This window comes from Rhinoraja longicauda, chromosome 21, assembly GCF_053455715.1.
Source record: "Rhinoraja longicauda isolate Sanriku21f chromosome 21, sRhiLon1.1, whole genome shotgun sequence".
Classification (NCBI taxonomy): domain Eukaryota; kingdom Metazoa; phylum Chordata; class Chondrichthyes; order Rajiformes; family Arhynchobatidae; genus Rhinoraja; species Rhinoraja longicauda.
In genome coordinates this window covers 11,685,169-11,699,196 of record NC_135973.1, presented here as the reverse complement: position 1 = coordinate 11,699,196, position 14,028 = coordinate 11,685,169, and the positions used below count along the sequence as shown (strand labels likewise).

The 14,028-nt window shown below is 42.6% G+C and overlaps 1 protein-coding gene across 3 annotated transcripts in view; it reads right to left on the bottom strand.

Annotated features, from left to right (window-relative positions):
• The window catches only part of llgl1 (LLGL scribble cell polarity complex component 1), a 78,875-nt gene that overhangs the window by 24,094 nt on the left and 40,753 nt on the right, over window positions 1-14,028 (bottom strand). For 2 of the 3 annotated variants that reach the window (XM_078417753.1, XM_078417755.1), the window contains exons 6-12: window positions 13,131-13,293; window positions 10,978-11,110; window positions 6,837-6,891; window positions 6,123-6,277; window positions 4,034-4,251; window positions 3,486-3,553; window positions 1,849-2,002 (exon numbers count right to left, since the gene is read on the bottom strand). In XM_078417753.1, coding sequence (XP_078273879.1) covers window positions 1,849-2,002; window positions 3,486-3,553; window positions 4,034-4,251; window positions 6,123-6,277; window positions 6,837-6,891; window positions 10,978-11,110; window positions 13,131-13,293 — 946 coding nt within the window. The remainder of the gene's footprint in view (window positions 1-1,848; window positions 2,003-3,485; window positions 3,554-4,033; window positions 4,252-6,122; window positions 6,278-6,836; window positions 6,892-10,977; window positions 11,111-13,130; window positions 13,294-14,028) is intronic. The other variant, XM_078417754.1, reaches the window with a different exon arrangement.

The window sequence follows — 14,028 nt, the reverse complement described above, 5'->3', positions numbered from 1 at the left end:
GGACTGGACTAATGCTTTTTAGTGTTGTCCTAGCCTCGAGGAGCTCTGTAACACATCGATAGATTTTTGGCTATTGAGTTAATAATGCAAAATGGGGTCAGCGTAGGAAAGCTGTACTGTTAAAAGGTCTAGCATGATCTTAAACAGTGTTGGAGAAGGGTCTCGACCTGAAACATTACCCATTCCTTCTCTCCAGAGATGCTGCCTGTCCTGCTGAGTTACTCCAGCTTTTTGTGTCTATCCTCGGTTTAAACCAGCATCTGCAGTTCCTTCTTAAACAGTGTTGGAGTAACTCAGTGGGTTATGCAGCATCTGTGGAGAAAATAGATAGTTGATTTTGCTTCAAACACCCAACCCGGAATGTCACCTATCCATTCCGCCACAGATGCAGCCTGACCCGTTGAGGTCACCCATCACTTTGTGTTTTGCTCATGATTCCACCATCTGCAGTTCCTTGCTCACGTTGACTTATGGGGAATAGGCATATTCTTCATTTTTTTTAATGCAAATCCATTTGATCTTTTGAGCACTGCGCCGTTCATCTGTTCCAGTGCTATTTGTCCATTATCACATTGACACCCACCTTCTGTATACTTTCCCCAACTGCTAAGGAGTTCTCCACTTCTTCCTCGAAAGGAGGCTAAACCAGTCTCCCTCCCACAATTGGCTGATCTTGACCTCACACTCCAGAATTATGAGAAAACTTCCCCATTTACCTTCTCCAAACAAAAAGTATTGCAAAAATAAAAAGGGCTCAGTAGATCCTGTTGAGATAAGGTACACCATTTCAATTCTACTGCAGCACGCACCTACATTTTTCCAGTACAACAACAATTAATGCCATTTTCTGATATCACTGCGAACTTTAAAAATGGCATCACCAATGTTTTCTGGGTTGGGACCAGCAATTGACAATCACCATAAACCTACCCACTATCGACTTGCTGAAGATATAGACACAAAGTGCTGGAGTAACTCAGCGGGTCAGGCAACATCTGTGGAGAAAAAGGATGGGCGACGTTTCAGGTCGGGACCCTTCTTCAGACCAGCACTCGTCTGAAGAAGGGTCCCGGCCCAATACGTCAGCCATCCATTTTTTGCAGAGATGCTGCCTGACCCACTGAGTTACTCTAGCGCTTTGTGTCTATCTTCGGTATAAACCAGCATCTGCAGTTCCTTTCTACACAACTATCAACTATTCATTTCATTTTCAGTTTCTCTGTGGCATTTGTACTGAAGGCCTCACTGTCCATTCTTATGCTTTTTAGGAAGTCGATATTTTTCCCCCTCCATCAAGGATTCCCTCCATCCCTCAATATTTGCAGCCCAACCTTTCCAACGCATTGTCCAACTCCCTTGTAGGAGCCCATTTCCACGCTGTAGGACTCTACAACCACTCTGGCCTTGAAAGCACTTCCAGATGCTACAAAGATTTGCTCATATTTTCATTTGGCAGAGTTCATATCCCACTGCCCTTTCAACATCCGTCTCCTTCACCATTTCATGCAAGTTCTTTGGATGCAACTGGCATTTCTTCAATGCCTCAGCCTTTATGCTCTTGTAGTATTATAGTATTTATACTCTTGCCTCCACCCATCCACTCCCGCTGCTGTCACTCGATACTGTTTAGCACACATTAGTTCAGTTACATTTTCCTGTTTGGCTGAAAGATCAGCAGATGTTGCCTGACAAGCCGTGTACTTCCAGTACTTATATTGTTGCCCGATGTATGCAATTCAAAAAGGTTTTGCTTTTATTCCACTGCACATTAGTGCTGCCAGGAGTTATTTTTGCAGCCCATTTCCCCGCACGCCTCAGAAATATCTGCTGTTGAAATGGGCTTGTTACCTTGCGGAATGGAGGCCATTCCTCCTCCCCACATTGTGGGAAATTCTCGGTGTGATCTGCATCTGTCTGGAAGATATTTGCTGTGGCTAGTTTATAAAGGGGTTTCAGCGACACACCAGATGCATCCCAGAAACGTACCGTCCCATCTTCATGCCTGAAAACAAATGGTGTAATGAGTAAATATTTCCACTGCTCAATGTTACACTGACTTTCCATCCAATGGAAGATCATGCTGCAATTCATTTGCTGTCTGGTTTTCTTCCTAAAATCGGAAAGGATGCATGTAAGTTACCAGTGTAGAAAAGCTCGAATTAGGAAGAAACTCCAAGGGCACAAATGCAGCTAATATTATCCACCTTTTATCAGTGTTACAGAAGATTGCAAATTGCCTATTGTGTTTTGTGCTCCATCAGCGAGGTTGCTGTCCTGATTACTCTCTTGTAAAGTCTGACCAAAAGAAATCAAATTTGAACTCTTGCATGACAGAACCACAGACTGTTTTTAAAACAAAGCCAAAATACGTTGTATAAAGTTGACAGGTTTAGAGGGATATGGGCCACATGCGGACAGGGGCATGCAGATGGGGCATGTTGGTCGGAGTGGGCTAGTTGGGCCAAGGAGCCCATTTCCACGCTGTAGGACTCTACAACGGTTCAATATTGAACTGGGAGAACTAATTGATCAAAGATGTCAACATTCAGATGCAAATTTGAATGAAAATCCTGGTTATTCTAAAGGTGGACACAAAATTGTCATTTTTAAAAGTTAGCGTTTATGTTGCATGCTAAGCAGCAATAGGGCTTTCACAAAAATAAGTCAGCTGGCTATTGACAAGCTGTTTGAAGATCTTGCAATGGGTAATGAGATTTCCACATCTGCAGCACCACAGCCACCATTTCTGAAGTAACCTATTCCCCAAATCATTGAAAGCATTCTTCTATACATTCCGACAGCAGTCATTGCAATCAACATGGTTTTGAAGTTCAAATTTAAGTGGTGGATAAAGTTTAAATTGGGACCTAATAGCAGTTTCATTGTGACAGTCCTCGTTAAGCATCCACTCAACTACTGACCCTAAAGAGACGTGAATTTTTGACAGCTGAACTTATTCAGCACCGTACACCAGCTGGTAGATGTTCATTTCTGAAAAATAAACTACTTGAACTTTTTGCTCAATTGTAAGTTGTAATCCAAGTACAGGAAGTGGTACAGCAGAATTGCTGATGAATGAATGACTTGCAGCCAAAGGTCAGAAATATTTGATGTGTGCATCATTAAAGTACAACATCAATTACACAAGGACCAAAAGGAAAATCAAATAGAAAAATTAGTCATGGATGTTAGGCCAAGGGAGAGAGCACATGAGACACCAGTCATTAATAACTCCTGTTGGATGTTGCATATAAATTCCATGTTTAAACAGGCTCTCATTTCTCATACAGTTAATGCCACTGGACACAATACAAACTCCAGTAAGGAAGGGGAAGAGAAAGGACAGAAACAAACAGCAGTGCAGCAACACAAAGTTCAAGAGCAGGATGTTTTTCTTTATATAGACAGAGAATAGAAAGAGAGAGCATTATAACAATTTCTATCAAGGTATCAAATGATGTAAGCAGGTATGAAATTTCTCTTACCCAGTGAGCAGAAGCCCCTTGTGGACAGGATCTGGAGCAAGGTTTTTCCCACCATTAATTGGCCACTCCTAAACAACACAGCATGGCATTAGAAACACATGTAAAATAAAGCAAGGGATTGACTGCAAGTGAAGGGCCACTTCAAAACGATTAACCAAACTGGGAGGTAAACTCCGCCAGTTCTAACAATTACAGCTAAGTGCAAGGCAGATATTTGGTTTACAAAGGTTTAAACAAAAGGCATAAAGATAAATAATGATTCGAAAGAAAAATAGTCTGCAATCCCACGACAGAAGATTAAACTTGACACTTAACCAAAACCAGCAGGTAATGATAATTCTTCCAAGGCTTTCTATACCAAGCTTGTTCCAGTCATCATTTGCAAAGTTAACTCATCAATTTTGAAGAAAAATATGCTGGGCTGCACTGGCTGGAGCTGGGCACCACGTCACCGAAATCATCTTTGGACATGATGTTTTCAATTGTCTTGGCATTTGCAAGCAAATAGTTTACTCCTTTCCAAGTGATGTTGTAGCTCAGTTGCTTACCACTGTTGAATGCAGAGGGTTCTGCTGCTTTCCTGCAGAGATGATCCTCTCCCAAAGCTTGGCAGGAATATTGGAGATGTGATAGGAGCAGGTGATGGCTGAGGAATGGAGTGATGCGAGGTACGGTGGAGTGATGCTCAGCCAGCCTGGGGTTTGCAGATCTACCGCCACCAGCTCCTCTTCCACTAGCACCAGGAGGGCTCTGGGATTGTCGTACTCTTAAGACCAAACAAAACAAAGTCACTGTCTGCATTACGCAACGGAGCAACATGGGGTCATGGGGAGAAGACATGAGAATAGGGTTAGGAGGGAGAGACAGATCAGCCATGATTGAATGGCGGAGTTTACTTGATGGGCCGAATGGTCTAATTCTGCTCCTATCACTTCTGACCTTAATATGACGGAGCAAAAAGACATAATGTGCAAACAGAGTTATACCCTATTATCTTTTAAAAGCCGCTTAACAGATAACAGAGGGCAGCACAGTGGTGCAGCCGTAGAGTCACTGCCTTACAGCGCCAGAGAGCGGGTTCGATCCTGACTATGGGTGCTGTCTGTACGGAGTTTGTATGTTCTCCCCTTGACCAGCGTGGGTTTTTTCTGGGTGCTCTGGTTTCCTACCATACTCCAAAGACACAGGTTTGGAGGCTAATTGGCTTGGTAAAATTATTAATTGTCCCTAGTGTGTGTAGGATACGGGGATCACTGGTCATCGCGGACTCGATGGCTTATGGGCTGTTTCCACGCTATATCTCTAAACTAAACGATAAATTTAATTCCAACTTGAATTCAAACTTTCACCAGTAACCAGATCCTTTATTGAATACTTATTCCAAAATGATCGTGTCAAATGCCTGTACGAGAATAAAACTGGGCAAAATGCTTTCATTTTCAATTTAGAATAGCCGATTATTCTTGCCTTAAGCTGCCCACTTTCATTATTCTTAATATTCCTACCGAACACCCACAGTCTGATCCATGTCAAGACTTCACTGGCTGAGGAAATATTCTCCACACTAGGGGCTGCATGGTGGCATAGCGATAGACGATAGACAAAAGGTGCAGGAGGAGGCCATTCGGCCCTTCGAGCCAGCACCACCATTCAATGTGATCATGGCTGATCATTCTCAATCAGTACCCCGTTCCTGCCTTCTCCCCATACCCCCTGACTCCGCTATCCTTAAGAGCTCTATCTAGCTCTCTTGATAGAGTTGCTGCCTTACATCGCCAGAGGTCAGGGATTGATCTTGTCTACAGGTGCTGCATGTACAGAGTTTCTACGTTCTCCCTGTGACCACGTGGGCTTTCTCCGGGTGCTCCAGTTTCCTCCCACACGACAAGGGCATACAGATTTGTAGCTAATTGGCTGGGTACAATTGTAAATTGTCCCTAGTGTGCGTAGGATTGCGTAAATGTGCGGGGATTGCTGGCCGGCACAGACTCAGTGGGCCAAAGGGCTTGTATCTGCACTGTATCTCTACACTAAACTACGGCAAAAATCTGTTTTCCATTTATCCACTCATAACATTTTCATTGCGTGACTGCACCGTATGGACTTTTATGCACAGGCAGTCCCTGGGTAATAAATAGCTTACATTTTTACAGATGTCCAATGGTTGATTTTGTCCACAAGTCAGAAAATATACCACAAAACAAAAACCACACCACAAAATGGCAACCATACCTCCAAAGTATTGTAACGAGTGGCCAAAAACGCAAGACGACAAGGAAAATGTTAAAATTAGAAATTAAATCAGCTTTTCATAGGAACTAAATGTATGTCAGACTTTTAATAATAGTACGGGAATGTTGTATGAAGGGATGTCCATACGTGGGCGTTCATAACCCAGTGTCAGCCTGTTTACATCATTCTGATCATGTGTGTGTGTGTGTGCGCGTATACTTGTGAGTATGTGTATATATACTCACTGAAATTATTATTTTTTAATTCCTCTCGTTTATCGTATTGATTACAGTGTACTATGCTTACATATTCTGTTGTGGGGCAGCAAGTAAGAATTTAATTGTTCTATCTGGGACATATATGACAATAAACCACTCTTGACCAATCTACATCCGAGAAGATTACCTTGCTCAGGGTCTATGTTTTGCACTGTAAAGAAGTCAATCACACGCGAGGTGAAGTCCAGAGTAACTTGGGCCTTGCCCTGCATTATAGTGATGCAATGTCTGTCTCCATAACTGGCTCTTGGCATCCCGCCGCTGAAGATTATAAAGGGACTTCTGGAGAGGCAAAGGGAAAATGGATGCCAACTATTAAACATACGAACCATATAACAATGCAGAGAAGTCTCTCTCTTACACCAAAGCAATAAAGTCAACCAAGTTTCTGTAGCCCGTGAACCCGGTTTGCTGCCATCTGTACCAAGGCATTTAGCGGAGGGGATGGAAAGTGAACTCTGGGGAGGTGGATGGGCAACTGGCAAGGATTGCCATTATTTGTATTATGATTGAGGAAACCTTCTGTCCCACCAGCCCTGAGGGACCTCATGTATTTAAAACCCCTGAGAAGCAGCACTTACAGATCTAGATAGCAGCATGAGAATAAAAGAGAAAGGGGCAAGAGAACAAACATTCATTCAGCCATTTAATGCCAGGACAATTGGTCAGTATAAAGTACAAGACTTGCCAAAGAAAATACCAATGTTGGCACAGTGCAACAGAGTATTAATTCTGGTCCTCGGTGCTTAGAGAGGCTGGAGTAGCCAGAGAGGAGCGGGAAGTGTGCAAAGAATCAACCACTTTCTGGGCGAGTGCTGTTTCAAATCAGAAATATACTTGCCCCATTTCTGATGTTCTCCAAATAATTTTGTTGATAGCTTTGCAAGGAAAAGGACCTGGAGGGAGGAAAAACATTTTAAGAACGTCCTATTCATGAATAAAACATTAGCAATTATTGACTAATTGACTATTGGCAATCTAGAGATGGAATTATTTGAGTTTTGTGACTAAATTACTGCAGCAGTGATCTCAGTTCTCTGGATAAAGGGTTAAAAATAAAACACATGCAACATTTCAGACTTTCCAGCTCAGCACACACCCCCCACCCTACACTTCCTCTCCTAGAATCAGCTGGAGCCAGAGGCAAACCTTGTCGGATCAGACTTGGGTTAAGCTAAATCCGACTGCAGCCCACCCACCCACACAAGCTAAACACAGCTGTGGGACAGAGCTCCACAATGCATTAAAAAAACTAGATTGGGGAGGCAGATTTATCAGAGGCAATAGCAAGAATACGAGTTATTAGAAAAGTGAGAACAGGGTGCTTAATTGAAGCCATGACAGACCAAACAGAATCAGGTTTTAAAGTTACAATTTTTGAACTAAGAATGCAGAGAAGGAAAAGCCATACTCTGCAAGTTCTGGGAAACAAGAGGAACGAGCATTGTAACACAGCACCATTAGAGGTACAAGTAAGGTTAGATGCACAGGGGGAGGAAAGGCACAGATTTATTGAACCAGAAAATATGGGAAGCAATTATTCAAACTGGCAGAAATAATGTGCTTACTTTAAAAAAAATGTTGAGTATTTAATCCACCAGGAACAGTGTAGAGAATGAAGCATGTGGTTGAAGTTTAGTGTGCCAATACTTCAAACCCACTTGGGAAAGCTGAAGGAAATGCCATAGTCCTCTTGTGACTTTTATCTCAGTGCAATAGCCATGCGGTCCAATTTTGATGAAGACATGCATTTTTCAATAACAAGATCCAACCAAAAGCACTCAGCCACTAAAAACACACGTGTGCAGTCTCTTTCTTGTGAACTGAATCCCAATGCTTTCTGTTCACCCAGCTGTACTGAATAACAATGGGTGGGGGCATTTTCCACTCAACTGAGAATGCCAGAACTTGAAGTCTCTCGGTATTTCTGCTGGGATGTTAGCAAGTAAGATCACAGTATCAAGAATTGTAGGTTTAATGGATAAATGGGTCCAAGTCAAGAATGTTTAATTATCATATGTATTGGGAACATTACAATGAAATTCTTATATGCTGCAAGTTTTACCATCTCATTAACACAATAACAAATAAATGCTATGATCAATAATACAATAAATGTGGACTGGTGGGTAGCAAATGTAACCCCACTTTTTAAGAAAGGAGGGAGAGAGAAAACGGAATTATTGACCAGGTAGCCTGACATCGGTAGTGGGGAAGAGGCTTGGGTCGATTAAAGATGTGATAGCAGTGCATTTGGAAAGCAGTCAAAGTCAGCATGGATTTATGAAGGGGAAATCATGCTTGACTAATCTTCTGGAATTTTTTGAGGATGTAACAAGTAGAATGGATATGGGACAGCCAGTGGATGTGGTATATCTAGATTTCAAAAAGCCTTTGACAAGGTCCCACACAAGAGATTAGTGTGCAAAATTAGAGCACATGGTATTGGGGGTAGGGTATGGACATGGATAGAGAGCTGGTTGGCAGACAGGAAGCAAAGAGTAGGAATTAACGGGTCTTTTTCAGAATGGCAGGCAGTGACTAGAGGGATGCTGCAAGGCTCAATGCTGGGACCCCAGTTATTTAAAATATATATTAACGATTTAGACAAAGGAATTAAATTGAATATCTCCAAGTTTGCAGGTGGCACAAAACTGGGTGGCAGGGTAAGCTGCGAGGAGGATGCTATGAGGCTGCAGGGTGACTAGGATAGGTTGGATGAGTGGGCAGATGCAGTATAAAGTGGATAAATGTGAGGTTATCCACTTTGGTGGCAAGAACAAGGCAGATTATTATCTGAATGGTATCAGATTAGGAAAAGGGGATGTGCAACGAGACTTGGGTGTCTTTGTACATCAGTCACTGAAAGTAAGCATGCAGGTAAGGCAGGCAGTGAACAAAGCAAATGGCATGTTGGCCTTCATAGAGGGAGGATTTGAGTATAGGAGCAAGGAGGTCCTACTGCAGTTGTACGGGACCCTGATGAGACCACACCTGGAGTATTGCGTGTTGTTTTGGTCTCCTAATTTGAGGAAGGACATTCTTACTTTTGAGGAAGTGCAGCGTAAGTTCATCAGGTTAATTCCTGGGATAGCAGGACTGACATATGATGAAAGAATGGATCGACTGGTCTTATATTCACTGGAATTTAGAAAGATGAGAGGGAATCTTATATAGAAACATATAAAATTCTTAAGGGATTGGACAGGCTAGATGCAGGAAAAATGTTCCCCATGTTGGGGAAGTCCAGAACCAGGGGTCACAGTGTAAGAATAAAGGGCAGGCCATTTAGGATTGAAATGAGGAAAAACATTTTCACCCAGAGAGTTGTGAATCTGTGGAATTATATGCCACAGAAGGCCAATTCACTGGATGTTTTCAAGAGAGAGTTAGATACAGCTCTTAGGGTTAACGGAATCAAGGGATATGGGGTGAAAGCAGGAACAGGGTACTGATTTTGGATGATCAGCCATGATCATATTGAATGGCGGTGCTGGCTCAAAGGGCCGAATGGCCTACTCCTGCACCTATTGTCTATTGTCTATTGTAACCAGACCACAATACTACAAAAATCAAAGGGCAATCAAAACAAAGTCCATAGTATATCATTGCCGAGGTAGGGGTTGTGGAAGGTGGTTCAAAGTCTGATGGTTGCTGGGAAGAAGCTGTTCTTGAACCTGCCGGTCACTGTTCTCAGGCTCCTGTATCTTCTTCCCGATGGCAGCAGCAAGATGAGTGTGGCCAGTCTTTGATAATGTTAGCTCTTTTTTAGAGGCAGCCCTCCTGTAGATCCTTTTGATGGAGGGGGTCAACCCCCTTGATGGACTGGGTAATGTCCACCACGTTCACCAGCCTCCTTCATATCAGGGCATTCGAGGTAATAAACCAAGCTACGATGCAACCCATCAGTATGCTCTCTACTGTACACCTGTAGATAGAATATTCGATAGAATATTCAGAGATACACAATCTCATAAATCTTCTAAAGTGCAGTTTTCTTTGTGATTTCATCAAAGTGCTGAGCCCAGGACAGATCTTCAGACATATGGATGCCCAGTAACTTGACACTGTTGACCATCCACCGCCTTCCCATCGATGAATACAGGTTTGTGGATCCTCGATTTTCCTGTCCCGAAATCAACAATCTTCTCTTTGGTCTTGCTAATGTGCCGAGCAAGATTATTGTTCTGGCACCATTCAAACAGATTATCAATCTCCTCCCTGTATTCTGACACACCGCTACCCATAATTCGTCCAAAATGATGATGTCGTCGGCATATTTGAAGATGCTTTTGAAGCAGTGTCTGGCTACACAGTCATGGGTATAGTGCAGGGGCCAGAGTACACTGCTTTGAGGTCTTCTCATGCTGATGGTCAGAGGAGGAAGTATTGTTGAAGGTAGCGAGGACTGTGGCAAGTTAGGTGGAATGGAAAGCAATCAAATGACAATTAGCTTTAGAGCTAAGCGGTGCACTATAATCCCTCCACAGTCCACAATGTTTGCAGTGCTAGTCCCCATTTCAGATAGGTTACTTGCAAAACAATTACCGGCAGATTCATTCAACCACAAATTCTGGACACAACAAAAAAAGATATTGCGAAGTGGATTAGAATCAGCTCTGCAACCCATAGGGGAGCAAAGTCACTCTGCTTTCCAGAAACAATTTTCCCTTGTTACTATCTTCTATCTACCCAGTGGCTCCCAACACTGAAGCATACCGCCTCACAAGACTAAGACACTTCCCCATTCCTGGAGACTGTCGTACCCATCCCAAACATTCTTCATAGTTTCATCACTTTTCTCATTCATCCCCAATGAAAATCAGTTTGCAAATTATTCTTGTAATGAAGAACTCAATGCAAGTGTTAGGCACGTGCAGAACAGGATTACACAGTTGTCAATCTTAGGCCGATAAGACATACAAGACTAAAACAACTTGAGTTTCTACAAATACACGATGGAACTCTGCAGCTGCACTCACCGTATGGAATGGAAGAGGTGATGGGCTGGGACTTGGACCTTGCATTGTTCACTGGCCACACCATGTAGCTTCCATCACTGTGGGAACTCACAAATGTCTTGCTGCTCCGCTCCCAGCTGAGGCTCTCAAGCTGCTGCAGCACAAACATCCTAAGTCACCATAACACAGCACTCCTTGTACCCAATTGCCTTACCATGTCACCTTATTAAACCAATATTGTGGAAAATGTTGGTAAATGTACTATGCAAAGGAGCCTATTCAACCCTATGCTTGCTCAATGCTCAACCAAAGTGGTAACTTCGTCCACTTTACAGAACACAACTGGGTCCACTATTGCAGTGATAGACCATAATAAAAGGACTTTGTTTAGAACATAGCATGTTACAGGATCTGCAAGAGCAAAGACATTGTTCGGAAGTAAGTTACTGGACTTACAGCCAGAGTTCTGGATCACTGGATACAGAGGAGTTCGAACCTACTGCAGCAGCTGCAGAATTTAAATTCAGTTAAAATAAAACTGGAGTTGAAAATACCCTTCATAGTAACGGTAATCTAGAAACCACCAGATTGCTGCAACATTATTGCTGCAAAACATTATTCCACTAATACAGCAGAACACCTACTACAACTCCAGGTCCAGGAATGACTCTGAAGTGGCTCTGGGGCAATTACAGCTTCTGTGGAGGGAAAGGCTGCCATCGCTGGACTAATGTTGAGGAGAAACATTCTTGCTATTGAGGGAGTGCAGCGGAGGTTCACGAGGTTAATTCCCGGGATGGCGGGACTGTCATATGATGAAAGAATGGAGCGACTGGGCTTGTATTCACTGGAAGTTAGAAGGATGAGAGGGGATCTAAAAGAAACATAAAATATTATTAAGGGATTGGACACTCCAGATGCAGGAAACATGTTCCCGATGTTGGGTGAGTCCAGAACCAGGGGTCACAGTTTAAGAATAAGGGGTAGGCCATTTAGAACTGAGATGAGGAAAAACTTTTCCACATAGAGAATTGTGAATTTGTGGAATTACCTGCCTCAGAAGGCAGCGGAGGCCGATTCACTGGATGCATTCGAAAGAGAGTTAGATAGAGCTCTTAGGGCTAGCAGAATCAAGGGATATGGGGAGAAGACAGGAACAGGGTACTGATTGTGGATGATCAGCAATGATCGCATTGAATGGTGGTGCTGGCTCAAAGGACCGAATGGCCTACACCTGCACCTATTGTCTCTGTATCTATAATGTTTGATCACATCATCTGTTTATAAGGATAAGTGATGGAAGGCAAGGACACGGGAAGCCTGCTGTTCTTCTAGGGAGAAAGTGTGAAAAGTAGTGTTGGAGATGAAACAGATGCTATCGAGCACCCTGTTAATCACAGCGAGGGGCAATCCAAACCACTGGCCCGGAGAGTGAAACTATGGGAACAAATGCAGGAGGCAGAGAAATAAAGTAATCAAAGCCTTGCAGGAAGTAGGTTGAAAGTGCAATTAAATTAGTTGAGAGAGTCCGTGGATGTCTCCATAAATTGAGGTTGAGGCAAGGAAGAAAACAAATGGGCAATTTAGATAAGAGAGTAGAATTTAGAAACAAATTATGAAATACATCTTTCATTTTGAACCAAGAGCAGGAAATGGCAACAAAAGAGTCACTGATGCATGGAATGAGAAGCAAGGGAATGACAAGAAATGCCTCGAGGTGCATCTTGAAAATAAAACAAGTTGTAGAGATTTAAGAAAAGGAAATCCAGAGGTCATGACCGTGATGGTCAAAAGCTCAGTTAGCAATGATGTAGCAAAGCAAAACACATGAGTATGCCAGTGTGACAATTCAGTGCACAAAGGTCTACATTTCTAGTGATTTATGAAGAGATGAGGGCAAAACTGCAGAGGCATTTGAAAAACAATTCTCCATATTCTGGATTCTACTGGATTAAGAGTCAAATGTAGGACATAAAGAGAAGTGATGGGTAAACTAGACTTGAGTGGGTTACACTTTAGGTGGTATAATGGGTTTGTTCAAATCTTGGAGATTTTGCCAGATTATATTATAAACATTGTTTGTGCAAAAGGTTGGCGCCAAGCTCAACTATAACTTTGAATTTCACAATCAAGTGTCACATGGGTACTTTTGGTGCTGTCATTCCCCTTGGTACCTGGTTGCTTAGAAACAGGTTCTCCACTTGTCGGGTGCTCTGAACCCACAGGAGCACCAAGCCTCTGCTGTAGCCTATCAGTATCTTGTCTGGATCAGCTGGATCTTCCTGGAGAGATTCAACGGGCCCCAGAGCTTTCCCACATCTGTAATCATCTGGAACACTGAACAGCAAAGCAGGAAATTACTACCATTCCGCAAAGAAACAAGGCAACTCAACCAACACCAGATCCCCTGCACAAGCAGTCTGTTTCAGCAAAAAAGGACCTCGACCCAAAACATCACCGATTCCTTTTCTAAGGAGATGCTGCCTGACCTGCTGAGTTATTCCAGCATTTTGTGTCTATCTTCAGCAGTATTACTCTGATTTCAAGTAGTTTACATTTGCATGTAAAAGCTGCACTAAACACATGTTGCACTTCAGTATGGGCTCTGGGTGAAGTAAACACTGCATGTAGATTAGCCTGCTGCTCCAAATACACAATAATACCACCCAACAATAGACTAACACTTCTACAATGCCATAACATTTAGTTATAAAATAGTGAAACCCTACAATGAGCCAATTCAAAGTAATTTGGCAGGAAAATTTGCCAAAGTTCACATGAAATTGCCTCCCAAATTTTAGTGTGGTCAATTTCTTGTTGAGCATTTATACAATCTCACTGCTATTTGTTCAGATAAATGTATTCCCTGAATTCAGGAGCTGAAATACATCATTGTAATACATGTAAAATTCTAGCACAATTCCTACTTCACTGAAAGTTATCCAGACAATGAATCAAAACGTTCCAGGGAATAGCAAAATACACCATCCTTGAAGGTGCCTGCACGATAAAGCTCGATTCACAAACGCAGCGAGGTAAATGGAGCATCAACCAGACTTCTGGAAAGTTTAC